General features: G+C 31.3%; 3 protein-coding genes across 6 annotated transcripts; 1 reads left to right on the top strand and 2 right to left on the bottom strand.

The window, feature by feature from the left end:
• Positions 1 to 2588: 2588 nt before the first annotated feature.
• Positions 2589 to 2978, bottom strand: LOC140183536 (uncharacterized). Its single transcript, XM_072231981.1, has one exon. It carries the CDS (start codon positions 2976 to 2978, stop codon positions 2589 to 2591), a length of 390 nt encoding a protein of 129 aa, XP_072088082.1.
• Positions 2979 to 2981: 3 nt separating this feature from the next.
• Positions 2982 to 4187, bottom strand: LOC112770956 (uncharacterized). The gene has a single exon (XM_029297438.1). It carries the CDS (start codon positions 4185 to 4187, stop codon positions 2982 to 2984), a length of 1206 nt encoding a protein of 401 aa, XP_029153271.1.
• A 4910-nt stretch (positions 4188 to 9097) lies between these two features.
• On the top strand, positions 9098 to 13771 carry LOC112790828 (uncharacterized). Of its 4 annotated transcripts, none has more exons than XM_025833408.2 (4): positions 9098 to 9485; positions 10366 to 10434; positions 10570 to 10654; positions 10979 to 13771. In XM_025833408.2, the coding sequence occupies exon 4, from the start codon at positions 11247 to 11249 to the stop codon at positions 13296 to 13298; it is 2052 nt and encodes a 683-aa protein (XP_025689193.1). In that variant the 5' UTR covers positions 9098 to 9485; positions 10366 to 10434; positions 10570 to 10654; positions 10979 to 11246; the 3' UTR covers positions 13299 to 13771. The 4 variants fall into 4 exon arrangements, with proteins under 4 accessions (XP_025689193.1, XP_025689194.1, XP_072089342.1 ...); XM_072233241.1 differs by having other exon boundaries at positions 9140 to 9485; positions 9581 to 10434; XM_025833409.2 differs by lacking the exon at positions 10570 to 10654 and having other exon boundaries at positions 9099 to 9485.
• Positions 13772 to 17817: the final 4046 nt, after the last annotated feature.

Raw genomic sequence — 17817 nt, 5'->3', positions numbered from 1 at the left:
TTAATTAAAGGTAGAAGAAAAAAATATTTATTAATCCATTCAAGTAAATAGAGATCCTAACCTTAACGATGGAGGTTTAGTTGCTCATGGTGTAGAAAACTCCAGCAGAGAAAAAGTACAAAAGTGCGGAATAAAAATCCAGAGAAGAAAGGTTTTCACGAAGGCAGATCTCAATCTTATTTATAGTCCTAATTAAAAAGAGATTTCAAACTTAAATAAAATCCTAAGAGATCTTTTCTAATAGCTATTTGAATTACAAAATAGATCTCCACAAGCCTTGTTGATTTGTTATAAACGTGTAGTTCCTATTCCATTATGCGCACTTGGCGCTAAACGCCAGGTTCTGGGCATTTAGCGCCACCCAAACAGTGAGGCTTAAATGCGAAATATAGGCTTGGGCACTAAATGCCGGTGGTTGGGCGTTTAGTGCCTTCTGATTTGTGGCACACGTTACGAAACTTTAGGTGCTAAACGTTAAGTTGGGAGTTTAGCACCAATCATCCAGAGAAGAATTAGTCCAATTAAGCTCTTGTGGTCGTGCGTACGCGCAACACATGCATACGCATAATCTCTTTTTTTGCTCCAGTGATGCGTATGCATGGTCCGCTTTTGCTTCTTCATGTCATTTTCACCAATTCTTCACTAGAATACTACCTGAAATCAATCAAGAGTCACAAAACTCAAAGTAGTATCCAATGGGCACTAATCCACTAAAATCCTCTGACAAATCAATAAAAAAGCCAAATAAATCTCATAGAAAAGATACAAATGAAGCTCACGCATCATCCAACACGCAAGGTGCATGTTGGCTAGATACTCGCCACGTGGACAGCACGTAAGGTGCGTGTTACTACTGATTGGGCCACGTGTCCATCACGCAGCATGAGTGCTAAGTCAGCACGCGATATGCGTATTGCACCTGCTGCATTTGCAACATCCACTCACCTATATATACACCAAAAAGTTCAATTTCTAGCAAAACTCACCTCTTTTTTCCATATTAAAATTTTTTAGCCTAAATGAGTCACTTAACATTTTAACTCAAATACAAACAAGTTTTGATTAATTAAAAATATAAAAAGGTTCTTTATCTTTTAAAATATAAAATATTTAAATTTTTCTATCTAAAATATATAAATATAAATAATTTTTTTACAAAAAAATTATATATTTCACATTTTAAAAAATAAAAAATATTTTTATATTTTAATTAATTAATTAATTAATTATCTGCTAATTAAAATATCAAAGATTTATTTATCTTTTTTTCTTCAATTTTTTTAGGTGCGTCTTATTTTTCTAAAATATTGGTAAGAGAGAAAAAAATCGCTAATAAGAGAATTTTTTTAATTATACTATGTCTATCATCAAAATTAAACATCAAATCAATTATTCTTATAGAATATAAGTTAAAATATAAATATATATTAAAAATATTTAAATTAATATATATAATAATTAATTTAATATCTAAAAATTTTATCTACATATATATTATTTTTATTATTACTTTCTATTATCTTTATTCTTTATCCATGCTATTTAATTTAAAGAAAAAGTTGGTGGCACGTGATGACAGGCGTAAAATTATTTGTGTTTAGTTATTGACCTAATTATTCTATTAATTTTTATAAATTTATTAAATTAAAACATTCAATTAGATGTTTTTAAATTTTTTTTTAAAAATACTTTTTTTTAAATATTTGTTTTTATTTTCATGCAGAATGAATTATAAATTTTTTAAAAGCAAATATTCTAGAATTCTTATATGTTTTTGAAAAATAACATCTGATAAGAATTCAATTATAAATTTTTATCTAACATAAAATTTCAACTATAATCTTTTAAACTGTAAGAACATAGTTAAAAATGTAGTAAAATTATAAAATTATAGCAAAAAATAATTAAATCTCTAATTTTTTAATTTGAAGATAAATAATAAATTTATAATTAATTAAAAATATAAAAATATTCTTTATTTTTTAAGACATAAAATATTTAAGTTTTTCTGTCTAAAATATATAAAGATAAATAAATTTATCGAAAAAATTTAAATATCTCATATTTTAAAAAGTAAAAGATATTTTTGTATTTCAATCAATCAATAATTTATTTGTCTTCAAATTAAAAGATCAAAAATTTATTTATTATTTTTTAAAAAAATTAACACACTAATTAAATTTTTATCATATAGATGTGTATAAAATAGCATATAGCTACTTCACATAGATTCATAATATAACATTAAAAAAATAATTTATTTTCACTTAAGAGAATTCACATAGAAATATATATATATATATATATATATATATATATATATATAGTGGCGGAGCTTGAACCAAAATTTTGGGGGCCGGAAATTTAACATAAAAATTTAATAATAATATTTATATCAAAATAAAATTTATAAATATAATTATTCTTTAAGTTTGTTACTAAAAAGATAATAAATAAATAATTCTACAGATAAAAAATATAAAATAGTTTATAATGGTACTCTTCGAGTTTTTAATGACTTAAAATCTTCAATAATTGAGTCAGAACTAAACTTTTCAGCAATTTCTTTCTCAATGTAAATAACCAAACTATCCGCACGCAAGAAAGTCATCCTCCATCTTGTTTCTTAACCTTGTCTTTATTATTTTCATTGCTGAAAATGATCGCTCTGTAGTAGCTGTAGAAACTGGAAGAGTTAATATCAGACGAATCAATCTATCAATCAAGTAATACACTTTTGACTTTTTTGTTTCTGCTAAACATCTACACAGTTCATGAATAGTTGACAAATTCTTCATTTCTGGATGCTGACGAACATCAAGAATAAAATGCTGAAGTTGAAAAGGCAAATTAATCTTCACTTGTTCAATAAAGTCTTCGGGATAGTAGCTATCAACAAGAGTAGAAATCTTAGCAATGTCAAAATTTTTGTAAGCATCCTTAGGCATGAGAGTAGAGCTCAGACTTAGTAGATCCATTGCTTAATCATTAAATCTGCTATTTAACTCTTGTAATTGCTTATCAATTGTGACTAAAAATATCTCCACTCTAAAATAATGCTCAACTGTAATATGATCTTTTTGGTGACGCGAGCGTCCTTGCCTTGCAACATAAGAAGCAGTTAAATCAGGAATTAGAATATCATGTTGCTCACAAAATGATTTCACATTTTTTAATAATTCCTCCCATATGTCATCTCTCATGTTTTGGATAAGTGTTTTTGTAGAATGAACTAGTTGCACAGCATTAACTATGTCTTGAGACTGCTTTTGTAAAGCTTGACAAAGAATATCAGTTATTCCCATCATATCTTTCATCAAATGCAAGATCAATACAAACTCAAATGAGGTTAGGGTATTGTAAGCACTATCTGCATCACCACGCTGAGAATAAGTTGATCCATCAACAATAATCTTTTGTAAAACAGTCAACGTTGCACCATACATATTTATCAAACTGCAAACAGAAGAGAAATGAGAACTCCATCGAGTATCACCTGCTCGTTTCAAAGTACCAATTTGATTTGCCCCTTTACCAGTTTCAAGTTCATCAATCTCTAATAAATGGACAATTTCATCTGTCTTGGCAGCATGTAACTCATCATGTCGCTTACTAGAAGAACAAATGATGTTGACGATGAAAGTCAATTTTGAAAAAAACTGATGCACAGGAATAACTTCTCTTGATGCAGCAACTAATGCAAGTTGTAATCGGTGAGCAAAACAGTGGATATAGTAAGCATAAGGACAATCTTTTAAGAATAATGCTTGTAACCCATTCCATTCTCCTCTCATGTTGCTGGCGCCATCATATCCTTGACCACGAATATTAGAGACATCAAGACCATGTCGAGAAAGAATACCGCACAATTCTTGTTTTAGAGTTAATGATGTAGTATCTTTGACATGTACAAGATCAAGAAAACGCTCTTGAATAAAACCATGTATATCAACAAATCTCAAAACAAGTGCCATTTGTTCTCTTTTGGATTCATCACGAGCTTCATCTACTACAATGCAAAACTTGGAATCTCCAATTTCTTCACAAATATGCTTTCTCACCTTGTTTGAGAGTATATGCAAGATTTTTTTTTGAATTTGATGTGAAATATATTTAGCATTATATGGAGCATTTTCTAACACAGTTCTTGCAACTTCATCATTGTAAGATGCTATGAGTTTTATCATTTCAAGAAAATTACCTCGATTTTTTGATTCTGGAGTCTCATCATGGCCTCTGAAAGCACAAGCTTGAAATGTAAGCCAACGAGTTGCATCAATGGAGGATTTTAGACGCAATCGATTCTTTTAAATTTCCTCAGAAGTATGATCCTCAATTACATTTTGGATGTGACTTGCCTGATTCAATAAATCTAGACATGCTCCAACTGCATTATTGTGTGGTGAGCAAGGATCTCCAATATGTTTAAGAAAAGCACAATTCTTTCCATCATTAACTTTTTTCCAATTTCTAAACCCTTTACTAATAAAAATATCTGATCCATTACGTCCACTGGGTTTTTTGCTAACCAAATAACAAAATAAACAATATGCAGCATCTTCAGAAGGTGAATACTCTAACCATGAAGGAAAAATACCAAACCAAGCATATTGAAATCGTCTTGGACTCTTGGATGCTTCGTATCAGATAGAGGATAATTGTCAAGATGCTTTTGATATGGACCCCATTTAAGATAAGCTCGTCTAACCTCATCTCTCTGGTTTGGGTGATATTGCCAAATTTGAAGCCGTTTTCCAGGGTCTCGTTCTAAAGAATTAAGGTCAAACTCATCAGATGCAACTCTTTGAACTTTTGAAGGTTGTATCTCACTTTCTTCGTGATTCATTATAGTAGAAGAACTGTCTACAGGTGTTGATATTGTAGAAGTTATATGTTCTCCTTCTTGAATATTAGCTTTTCTCTTAAAAAATGCATCAATTCTTTGATTTTTCATCATTATTTTGTATAAAAATTTGAATATATATTCTGTAAAATATATAAAAAAAAGTTAGAAGAATAAATATTAAAATTTATAATATTTATTGAATATTTTTATGAATTTATCAAAATACAATAATATCAATACTTATTAAATATTATAATACTTTTATCATATAAAAAATTAAATTAAATAAATATTAAATTAAATAAATAAAAATACCTAATTTTTTATATTTGAACTCAAAGGTAAAGAGAGTGTTACTTGTTGAATAGAGAAGCAAATATCTTTTATGTTTTTATAGTTATCATATTAGATATCTTTTATTTTATTAGATGATCTTTTTTTATTTGATTTGATTATTAGATGATTTTTGTTATTCTTATTTTTTTTGTAAGATAATTTTTTTGATTTGATTTGATTTTATCTTTTAATTTTGATGTGGTGTGAAGTTAACAAAGACCCACTCACTAAAAATTATTATACAATAAATGTATGAGATGGGAATTGAACTTGGATACTTCAAATTATAGTAAAGCATTTAAACCAATTGAACTATTTTTCATTTTTAATGAAGTATTACTAATTTTTTTATAAAAAGTTTGGGGGGGCCATGGCCCCCTTGTCTGAGTGAAACTCCGCCACTATATATATATATATTCATTCTGATTGATGACTTGACTTACGAATACTAATTAACAACAAAAAAATCTAACATACAGCACTCTAGTATTGCATGATTGAATATGATTTTTTACTTAAATAAATGAAACTAAACTTAAATTTATTGGATTCCCTTAAAAAAAATTAAAATGTGTTATTCTCTTTTTAATATTATATAAATCATTTTAGGGACATATAGGTTATATAATATATTAATCATACTACTTAAGAACGATTTATACATAAATTTCGTACTTTTTAAACTTATCATAACTTTATCTCAATGAGATAGGAATTCGAAAAAATAATTATTTCACACGTTTTTTTTCATATTTTTCCACCTTATATAATATACTATTCTGTAATTTCATTAAAATTGTTGACGGATATACAAATATACCAATCTGCTTTTTACTAAAAAACGTGACATTTTCATTTATATTTTCATCAATTTTTTTTGTGATAAATTAAAAAAAATATAATATCACCTATCTCTCTCAAAACTCAACAAATTTTAAATGTGCTTCATTTGATACTATACTCATTTATTTATAGAGAATTTATCATTATGGATAGTTCTAGCCTTCTTAGTGTTACTAATTTAATAATAAATTGTGACTATGCTTTGAGGGTTACTGAAATTGAACATAAATTACTCTAAAGTGGTTAGGGTTACAGATTGCATGTAAATCGTGTCATCCAAATATGTGATAGCCTCAAAACACGTTAAATCCACTAAGTTAGGACGATTTTATAGCCCATTTATAATTTTGAATAGTCTAGTACGATTTACTCTTAATTTTTCTATGTCATGCATGTATAAATCGTCTCTGAATAGCATGGTTAACATAATATATAATCCACATGTTCCTAAAATGATTTATGTAATATTAAAAAGAATGTAAATACATTTCAAAATTTATTTTTAAAAAAATTAATAAATTTGGGTTTAGGTTCATTTATTTAAGTAAAAAACCCTATAAGGCCATCAAGCTAAGTTCTCGGAGATGTTATTAGATGTTGTTGACCGATCCAAGTTCAAACTTGTCTCTTTTAAGAATTGAAATGGAATAGAGAATGATTTTCGCACACTTCACGTCTACCATTTCACTGGAGCTGAAAGGAACAAGTGCCCTACTACTTGAAACAATGAAACTAATTAGATAAAGGCCAAAAGCCCAAAAGCTGCGAATGACACATTAGTAGTGTATGTCAGCATGTCACAGACTCACAATAGAGAGGAAAAAGAAGTGGTGCAAGCTCAAGCAATCAATAAGTTTAAACCATGCATGCATCTTGTTCTCTTCCGCAAAGACGTGTTCTCATTGTTATACACTACTAGATTGACATCTGTCTCCCAACATCATATTGCACCAAAATTGTTGCACAATTTCATTGGTTGGATGCACGGTAGGCGTAGCAAATGACTGACTGAATTGCATGTACTAAGGGGTTTTCTTTAAAGAAAAAATATAGTTAATCAACAATATTTTTAAACAATGTATAAATAATATGAATTAATAATATTAAAAGAATAAATTTAAATTAATAATATTAAATTAAGGTGCAGTGTATTTTATTTAATTGGTGATTATTTATATTATTTAAGATAGTTATTATTTATCTAACATTCTCTTTTTTTAAAAACTTTTTGAGAGGTGATCGTATCTTTTCATTTTGAGTTTAATAAATAAAAAAATTATGTGTTTGTATTTGTAAGTTTTAAAAAATAAGAATGATTTGAAAGAATTTAAAGTAGAATTTTTTAAAACTATTTATACTTATCAAAATTAATTTCTTACATTAATTAATTTTTAAATTGAGTTCTTATATTTATATTTATTATAGTATTTTTAATATTCAAAAACTATTTTATTAAATAAAATTATTGTATATTTTTGCTTATTGAAAATCATTCTCAATTTGATTCACTAAAAATATATAATAACTTTTAAAAAACTAAATTTTTAAAGTTAATTTTTATAAATTATTTTTAAAAAGTAAAGCTTTGTAAAAGTTGCCATTCATGTTTTCCTATTTTGGGAGGGGGTATTATTTATATATACTTATAAAATATCTTATATTACTAACAAATATGTTAAGAACCTTATTTAAAAATATTACAAATTGAATTGCTAATAAAAACATAAATATTTTACGTTTTTAATTAATTAAATGCAAAAAGAATACATTAAAAAGTCAAATTTTATTTACTAGTATACATCGAAACCTTAATTTGTATCTTATTCTACCATTCTATAATGTTTATGTAATAATGTCCATTTTAAAATTCTAAACAATATTTTCCTCGTGTTCCATTTAATTGAAAACATACCAAAAACAAAGTGGGTTGGTGACGATAACAATAGAGACAAGTATCAGGAAATTTATCGTTAATTTATTTTATAGGCTATATACATATGATATATATTAAAATAAGTATAATTATATTAGCTATTTTGTATTGACTTATATATATATAGGGATCTCCTTGTTATTATTAGATTAAAAATAAGTTAATATTATTTATTGGTTTTTACATCTTAATAAAAATAAAACTAATATTATTTTATAATAGAATAGGATTTTATCCCTAATATACAAAAAATCGTAATGAGAAAATTAAATCACGCATTAAAATCAAGAATAACAAATTAAACTAATAATCAAGATTTGTGTTCAAACTTAAAATCAGTGTATATCTTTCAATAGTCATGCATGCTCATAGATCTAACTATACTTGTGTTCTCAATGCAAGTATCTTTATATTTTGTTAATAATTTAACATAATAATTTTAGAATTAAGGAATTCAAGAATTCGGACAACAAGAAAAAAATATCATTATGAAAAGTTTAAATATTAACTTGAATAATTGTTAAGATCGAAGACAAAAATTCAACAAACATGATAAAGTAAATTAAAGAAGTGGAATTATATTATTGATCAATTAGAAAATAAAAAATATATATTGCAATTTTTTGTTTATTTATCTTATTATATACTGGCATGTCCATGTCAAGTTTTTTTTCAAATGTAAATTAAAGGTGATAGTTAATTTTTAGCATAATGATAACTATAAGAATTTTTTATAAATAAATTAAAAATAAATGATATTTCTAAAAACAAAATATAATAATTTTATTATCCAAAATCCAATTTTTTAGGAAGGGAAAATGAACTCAATTCTATCTAATGTAAAAAGGGGTGAACAATAGAAATTTATTTTCTTTTAATCCAATGTTGATAATTAGAATAGTCAATTTGGACATAAAAAACAGAAGAATTATCATGCTAGAAACTTTCTTTGACTGGGGTATTTATAAATCAATGGAAATTAATTATTATACTATTGTAGAAAAAGAAAAAAAAATATTAAGAGAAGAAATAAACGAGATTAAGTTTCTCTTAAAAGTTGATAAAATGTAAGGATAAGAAACTAATTATTGTTAATTAAAATAATAAAAATGAATTAACATCCCATTTTATTATTTTCCAAAGAGATATATGTGTAACCCTAGAGTGGCAGTAAAGGACAGAGGAGAGAGTAGGGGGAGAGGGAGTATTAATTTTGGTTGTAGCGTCACAACTCACACAACACAGCACACGCCTCCTTCCTTCCCTTCCTTCATTCCCTCCTTCCCTCCCTATCCGCTCTGTCACTCCCCACCGTTCTCTGTCGGCCTCTTCTCTTCTCTGCTCTGCTCTGCTCACTTCCCTTTTCTATATTAATATATATCCCCCTCTCTCTGTCTCTCTGTGTAAAGTGTAATTGCCGCCTTTCAAATTCCAATACGCTAAGTCTGAGGCCATAGCAGGCAGCTGTTACCTGCTTCTCTGTTCTCCACATCCAAATCGAATTTAATTCCAGTAGGGGAAGCTAAGGTAAGCTACTACATCTATTCTATCCTATTCGATGCCCTCCTCTCTCTCTCTCTCTCCAATTGCTATTTTATTCTTCTCAATTCTTGATAAAACAGGATTTCTGATTTTTATTCAAGATCCCCAACTATCAAGACTGAATCAAATTAAACAATCGCCAAAACTTACTTCTTCCTTCTTCCCAAACCCCTCCTCTCTTCAATAATTGGCAAGAAGAAACATTAAGATTGGGAACGATTTCGATCATTTTCGTTTATTTATAACTGTTTTTACCTTGAGTAAATTCTATTTTAGCGATATAGGATCAAATTCAGCATAGCTGGGTAAGTTATTTTGGCTAATTCTCCAGTCAAATTAATTTTTCCTCCTTGTTTCATATTTTTTTCGTTTGGAGTACGGAACGTGGAATAACTTCATGTAGATCTCATATCCACGTTATCGTGTTAGGTTGGGTTGGGTCTTCCTCCTCGTAAACCAATTTTATGCATGTTTTCCTCTTCGTTAATTGAAGTTTTATGTGTTGTTCAAGTTAGGTGTTTGTACTTTTCCGTGCTCTCCTTCTGGTTGAACTTAATCTGTTTACCGTTGATTTATTCTGTGCCTTAGAAGTTTGAACAAGTGTAGAAAATAAATTGAATTTTGTACTACTTTCTTATTCATTTATTATTTATTGTTTTTTGGATTATGTGGTGTGGTCATTCTGAAAATTTAATTACATTTCAAAGTAATATAAGCACTCCATTTGGTGTGAGCGCTGCTTAAGAATCCAATGCTTTGTTATAGCTTCTAGATTAGGTGTGATGTTGATATTATGTCCTAGCTGTTATGCTTATGTTTTTGTGGTTTTTGCACAAAATTTCCTAATGGTTCGACTTGGTACTAGGTATCTGGTGTTCGGCTGCTGCCTTCTCTTTCGCCGCTTCTGCTGTTTTTATTTGGAGTAACCAACGAGGTTTACTCAACTTCGCCTTCTCTTATTCTCATAATCTTCAACGTAGATAATTATAGTCATATATGGTTGTTTATCTTCTGTGTTTTCCCTAGTTTTTATATGGGGAGTTGTAACGAATTGTGTTTCAAAACCCAGCTCGTTCGAAATTTCATGACATAGCTGAAGTTTATAAACCATGCCAGCGTGATGTGGTCAAAACTGAACTGAAACATCAGTGCTGGTATCAAATTCCATCTCTTTCCTTTTGATATATATTTTAAATAACAGTTCCTTTCAATTGCTTATGACATCTTTTGATATTCTAGATTAGTCTATATTCTTTGTTCTTTATGTTTCATTCTAATTTTAAACTGCAGAACGGTTGTTGAAAAGCTTTTGGGCCAAAGTTTTTTCATGTCTTAACTTTTTAGTATTAAAAAATTATATTCTTTTACTTTATGATACTGCATTTCTATCTGCGTTAAAAGTTGCCCCATTTTACTCGGAATTGCATCTACCATTATGGCAAAGTTTCAGTTCTGAAATTTGGGTCTGTTGTGAACAGGATGATTATTTCCATGCCGTATACAGGAGGAGTCAGATTTTACTGGGTTAATTGAACTTACAAGAACTGAGCTTAACCACAGTGTAATCTTCTATATATCATATGGATCGACAGGACACTTCAGGATTTGTAAGTGGGGGTGCTTTGTTCTCTTGTAGACGCATCTAACCCATAACTTTGTATATATACATATCTTTTACCCGGAAGTCAGGAGGCTGTTCTTTTCAAATTCATAGATAGAATTGGATATTGTTTCTACAATTATTTCATGGATGCAAGGTTCCAGAACTTGGGATTTGCTGCAAATCATTCTGCAAATGCATTCAAGATTTTGAGCAATTCTATGCAAGTTGAACGAAGTGGAGCTGATTATTGTGGTACAGATACCATTTTACGACTCGATTCCCCAGGTTCTTCAATTCCTTCCTGCATGCACTCCTGTAAGGGAACTAAACGGAAGTGGGATCTGATTGATGGAAGCATGGGTCAGAGAGCTGGCTCTTCCTTGTCTCTTGGGCTTGGCCGTTCAACAAGTTCCTCAGACAGCAAGGGGAGCTCAACCATTGCTTGCACTGCTATATCTTCAGCCAAAGATATTGACGAAGAATCATCTATGGATCTTGACTTGGACTTCTCTCTTCATCTTGGATGTGAGAAAGTACAGAGCCCAAACAAACTTGTTAGTTCAAATTTGAAGACAATGGAGCTGCAGCCCAAGTTTGATTTGGAGTTGAGTCTTTTGACTGGGCCCTGTGAATCGGATATTACAAGTGTTCATCTAAGTCCAACACCTCCTCAGTTGAACATGGAGATGCCTTTGGTGTTCACTGGGACACAAAATACAGAAGAGGGATCATCATCATGTAACTGGAAGCCCGGGCTTGTTTTCCCATCATCAAATACCTCTTTAGATAGAGACACTGGTTTCCTTTTAAAACCAAATGCAAAGCAGTTTGATCATAGTCCCATTGTTCAGGACCTCTCATCGAGCAGACCAAAAAGTTCAGTCACTTGTACTTCCGGGCTATCACAGCATCATCAACCAGTACATCGCTCCAACAATACAAAGATATGTCAAGTTGAGGGATGTGGAAAGGGAGCCAGAGGTGCTTCTGGCCGATGTATATCCCATGGAGGTGGTAGGAGGTGCCAGAAACCTGGGTGCCACAAAGGAGCTGAGGGTCGTACTGTGTACTGCAAGGCCCATGGAGGTGGCAGGCGATGTGAATACCTTGGTTGCACAAAGAGTGCAGAAGGGCGTACAGATTTCTGCATTGCCCATGGTGGTGGCCGAAGATGCAGTCACGAAGGTTGTACCCGAGCTGCCAGGGGGAAATCTGGATTATGTATTCGCCATGGGGGTGGCAAGAGATGCCAGAGAGAAAATTGTACCAAGAGTGCAGAAGGCCTGTCAGGTCTCTGCATCTCACATGGGGGAGGTCGTCGATGCCAAGCTCTTGGATGCACAAAAGGGGCCCAGGGGAGCACAATGTTCTGCAAAGCACATGGTGGGGGTAAACGGTGTACGGCCCCCGGGTGCACCAAGGGTGCTGAGGGAAGCACCCCCTTTTGTAAGGGCCATGGTGGAGGAAAACGCTGTACATACCAAGGTGGTGGAGTTTGCAGTAAAAGCGTGCATGGAGGGACCAACTTCTGTGTGGCACATGGCGGTGGAAAGAGGTGTGCTATTCCTGGCTGTACAAAGAGCGCAAGAGGACGGACTGATCATTGTGTCCGCCATGGCGGTGGGAAGAGATGCAAGTTTGAAGGGTGCGGAAAGAGTGCACAAGGAAGCACCGACTTTTGCAAGGCACATGGGGGTGGCAAGAGATGCTCTTGGGGCCATCCTGGGTCAGAATTTGGCATCCAACCAGATGGTCCTTGTAATTCATTTGCCAGGGGGAAAACTGGTCTGTGTGCACTTCATAGTGGACAAGTGCATGATAAGAGGGTTCATGGTGGTGTCTCTCTGGGATCAACTGTTCAGGATCCTCATTCTAGTAATCCGGATGAACTAAAGCAGGTACTCCTTGCCAAAGACATGGATATGGGTATGATGAAAGTCACAAGCAGCCTTGGCAATGCTGCTCCGGGGACTTACTCTGATATTAAACAATATGAAGCTGCAAGCTCTAATGTCTCTGCCGAGGAAGGCGGTCACATGCCATCACTCACTATTCCTGAAGGTAGGGTGCATGGTGGAAGTCTGATGGCAATGCTATCAGGGAGTTCTGTTCGTGGCTCAAGCAGTGGGAAAGGCGTTGCCAATGATCCATCCGAAGCTGTTAAAGGCTACATCATGCCCAGGAGTTGGATTTAAGGCTAGTCATCGTTTCTGTTTCATGGTTCCATAATTGGCATATTTATTATCTACATGTTTCATGGTTACTCCCTTTGATGTCGGATTGTTGGCGATTGGGTTTACTCTCTAATGAAGAGATTACGCAAGTCGTTTGATAAACAATCTTATGGAGGGGCTTATATCAAGGTAGGACTGTGTACTTTTGATTAGGTAGTGCGTGTTGCTCTTCCTCTTCTCCTTGTTCATGTGTCTGTAAATATTACATCTGATAAAACGTCTAGCAGGTTTGGAATGCTGGTTGCTACCTATAAGGTCTTTCAGTGTGCCATTGTATTATTTCTATTCATAATAAAGCTAGTTCGTATGTTGTGTTATTTTATAGTTTACTCTAGAGAACTGCTTGTCAGGCTTGCAGCCTACTGGACTATTGTTGCTCCCATTTGGCAATTTCTGCTGTTATTAATAGACACCGTTGTCTTTTAGATGTTCAATGTATGTGCTAAACTGCTAAGGTAGGATGTGAGAGTCGAACCGGTTAATGAATCGGTTAATGAATCGGTGGAATGACTGATTCGGTGGTTGAATGGTCTCACTGGAATTAAATTGTGGTTAAATTGATTTAATTAAATATAAAATAAAATTATTAAAAATTTAATATATAATATTAAATATTTAAATTTAAGAAGTGAAATTAATAAAATTTAAAATTTTATAATTTTATATAATTTGTTTATAATTTATCATTAAAGATTCATAAATAAATTTAAATATCAAAATTTATAACTAAAGAAAATTAAAATGTATACACACAACGTTTTATAGCAAACTAAATTTTTTAATTAAACATAAAATATTACTCATCAGTAATTTACAAATCATAATTCCCATTATTAAGTGTTTCAAATTACACAAGTCGACAATACAAATTACATTTTAATCAAATTTTGGATATTTCTTGGCTGCATCAAAAGATTTGCAAAGTTAGTTAGCATGCAATTGATTTTTCGCAACGTTAGTTAACATGCAATTGATTTTTTTCTTATTATTATTTTCAAGGTTAGGTGTTTGCTATGGTGCCTAAAAAATATTGTCTAATTATTAAAATAGGTAAAATAATTAATTTTAAATTTAAAAGTATAAAAGTTAAAAAATTTTAAATATTTTAAAATTACTATAAAAAGTAACTTAGACAAAAGTTAGACACCAAACAAAAGACACCATAGAATTGACCTTAAGGTTTTTGGATGGTTTGAAAAGAGAGAAATTCTTTTATTTTTTTAAATTAAAATGGCATTGTTTTAAAAGAATTAACACTAAACCAAAAACTCTCAAATAATGAACCGATTCACATAGTTTACTATTGATTCTATCGACTTTTTCATTAATTTTTTTCAAATGGTTTTTTTATGTCAATTGAACTGGCTAAAAAACTGGTTCCTAAATTCAGTTAAATCGATTGGTCCAATTCAATTTTTAAAACTATGACTAATATAGTAATAAGTCGACTCAAGATATTATCTTCTAATTATGATTATTCTCATTTACCGAAACTTTTATTATCATTATTAATGCAGTGTTCCACAAAATTTCTTATAGCTTTTTATTTAAAAATTTTTTAATAGTTTTAAAATGTAAAAAAAAATTACTTTATTATAAAATATTTTTACTTGTGTTCCTACTTTCTAGTTAGTGTCTAAACTTTAAAGAGATTTTTTAACGAAATTCAAAGAACATATTTATTTTTTTATTAAATTGGAATTGAAACTAACAAATTTTGAGTTAAACCTCCACTTTGGTCTTTGAGATTTGCAAGTTACATTAATTTAGTTCTCAAAATTCTAGTTGCTCTAATTTAGTCCTCTAAATTTAAAAAAATACACCATGTTAATCTTATATCCATTTTTCATCACTGGAATAGTAACACCATGAGTGGTGTGGCTTATTCATTACTAACAACTAATATAATTGCAACAATTTGATCCTTTTTTCCTTTTATAACCTAAATTAGAGAACTTTTTTTCCCTTTCTAAATCCTGCTTTGGATTGTCTTTATACATGTGTATCTGTTTTTTATGCTGCTGAATGAGTTATTAAACATACAATCGTTCAATTCAATTTAACATTTGTCAACAATCAAAAGCAAATAATTAGATTGGAACGGAAGAAAACTTGAACAGCAGGGTCTATCAACGACGAAGACGAAGCAAGTGACAACTTCGGTATTGAATTGGAGTGACAACTAGGGGTGGCGCGAAGGTTATGAAGGTACAGGGCAGGCAGTGGAGGTACCTAAAAGAGGTAAGGTGGGAGAGGAAGCGAGACCACTCGAGTCATGGATGAGATGTGAGGAAAGAAAGGTAAAAGAAGAAGGAGGAGAAAAAGTTGCTACAGTTTAAAAGTGTTGTTATTGTTGGTATTGTTGTTGTCGTTATGGATGATGATGGCATTGGGAGGGTTTGAGTTTGAGAGAAGTGGGTGCAAAAGAGAAAGTGAGAGTGAAAAGTGTGGCGGAAGTTTGCGGAGAGGAAGAGGAGGTGGCGGTGGTAGCAAAGGATAGAGGAGGAAGCGGTGGTGAGAAGAAAAAAGAACTTTGGAACAGCAAAAAAGATGCACGTATATAAAGAAGAAGACGACATTGTTCTTTAGTTTAGGTTATAAAAGGGAAAAGAATTAAATTGGTGTAATTTTTTTATTCGCCAACTCAACTAGCCATTGGCAAGGAGTAAACCATCTCACACGGCATTACTGTTTTGATGACAAAAAATAAACGAGGGACTAATATAGTGTACTTTTTTAAATTTGGGGAACTAAATTAGAACAATTGAAATCTCAAGAACTAAATCAATGCAACTTACAAATCTCAAGAATCAAAGTAAAACTTAACTCAACAAAAAAAAATTAGTAAAGAACATTATAATTAGAAACATAAACAAACCAATAGCCAAAAATAAAATTTCAAAAGACAAAAATATAAGGAAGAATATGCAAAATTACGACATGCATGCAATCAATCAATTAAGAACTCAAAGATCAGATAAATGCTTATCCATTAGATTCAAAGAACAGTAGCATTATTATCAAACATTCATCCCATTTTTTTTATATTGAAAGCATATTTTGATTGAGGAATAAAATTTGAGTGAAATTTGTTAGTATAGTTAAAATTTGATAATTTTTCATTTATTAGAATTTGATCATTTTTATTTCCCTAACCACACATAATTAAAAAATTAGAGCAAAAGACAAATAAGTTTATGACTTTTTTAAAGGCGAACATTTTCGTTTCTTAAGATTGAAAAATACATTTAAATCTCTCACCTTATAAAACGCGTGACAATTGTACCCCTCCGTCGAGTTGGAGTTCAAAACGGCAACGGAAAATGCTGACCTGGAGAGGTGGAGAGTGAGCTGTCTGTTTTGCCTGATGATGAGGATGGGAAATAAATTGTTAATGGACAAATTGGTCCTTGTGTCTCAAAATGACGCCGTTACCATGACTGAGCCCTATTTGATCGAAATGCATGGTCAACCCATGGTCGTTGATGGTGCGATCGTCCATGATGAGTGAAGGGGGGGTTTTTCATGCACAAGACCTGGAGGATGATCTTCATGCGCTGTTAGGGGTGGAAAAAGGTCAGGCGGCCTGCAGTCTGGATTGTGTTTAGCCTAGCCTGCCCATAGGCATAGGCCCAATCTCTTTTAAAAGCCTTAATACGTTAATAGGTCAGGTCTAGGCTCACTAATTAGCCTTATTGGCTTGTCAGGCCTGTTTGGACCTGTTAAAATATAATTAAATATATAAATAATTATTTATTATTAATAAAATTATGAGATATTTTAAATTTATTATATTTTATTATAAATATTTTTGTATATTTTAAATACATTAAAAGTTTAAAATTTTTTATAAATATTAAATATATGATATATTACATATAATTATTTTTATTAAAAAATAATTTTTTTAAATAATATTTTTATTTTTGTATAAAAAAATTATTAGACTTTTTAACAGGCTTCAGGTCAGGCTAGGTTGAATAACAGGCTGCAGGCCATGCTCAGGCTAATTAACTATATGACAGGTCAGGCCTATTAAGAGTAAAGCCTGGCCTGACCTGGCCTATTTCCACCCCTATGCACTGTTCCAGGAGGATGTGATCGAGATGGGATTGCGCTAAAGTGCTTCTGCGGTGTATATGCCATTCTTTACAAGTCAAGAACAGTAAATAATCCTAATAGAATGTTTCTCGGGTATCCATTCTTCAAGGTAAGTTATTGTTTTGTCAATAGTTTGATCAGACTGTAATGTGTCTAATTGGGTGATTCTCTAAAAATATGCTCCAGGTTAAATAACGGTACTGTCAGTACTTTGTCTGCCTTGATGAACACCTAAAAAAATTAGGGCCATGGAGTCTCAAGCATTGGGTGCTGTGGATGATGCTGAGAGAATATACGTTGAAGATCAACTACTTCGAAGTCAGGAATTGGAAAAAAAATGGAAGAGTTGGAGAGAAAAATAGTATGTATTGAAAAGAAA

The sequence above is a fragment of the Arachis hypogaea genome, chromosome 3 (assembly GCF_003086295.3).
Source record: "Arachis hypogaea cultivar Tifrunner chromosome 3, arahy.Tifrunner.gnm2.J5K5, whole genome shotgun sequence".
Taxonomy (NCBI): Eukaryota; Viridiplantae; Streptophyta; class Magnoliopsida; order Fabales; family Fabaceae; genus Arachis; species Arachis hypogaea.
The sequence above is the reverse complement of the archived record's forward strand: the minus strand, read 5'-3'. Positions and strand labels throughout refer to the sequence as shown.

What these genes read in the sequence shown, in the direction of transcription:
- LOC112770956 (XM_029297438.1), bottom strand. Translation starts at nt 4,187, where the DNA reads ATGATAAAACTCATAGCATCTTACAATGATGAAGTTGCAAGAACTGTG.
- LOC140183536 (XM_072231981.1), bottom strand. Translation starts at nt 2,978, where the DNA reads ATGGATCTACTAAGTCTGAGCTCTACTCTCATGCCTAAGGATGCTTAC.
- LOC112790828 (XM_025833408.2), top strand. Translation starts at nt 11,247, where the DNA reads ATGGATGCAAGGTTCCAGAACTTGGGATTTGCTGCAAATCATTCTGCA.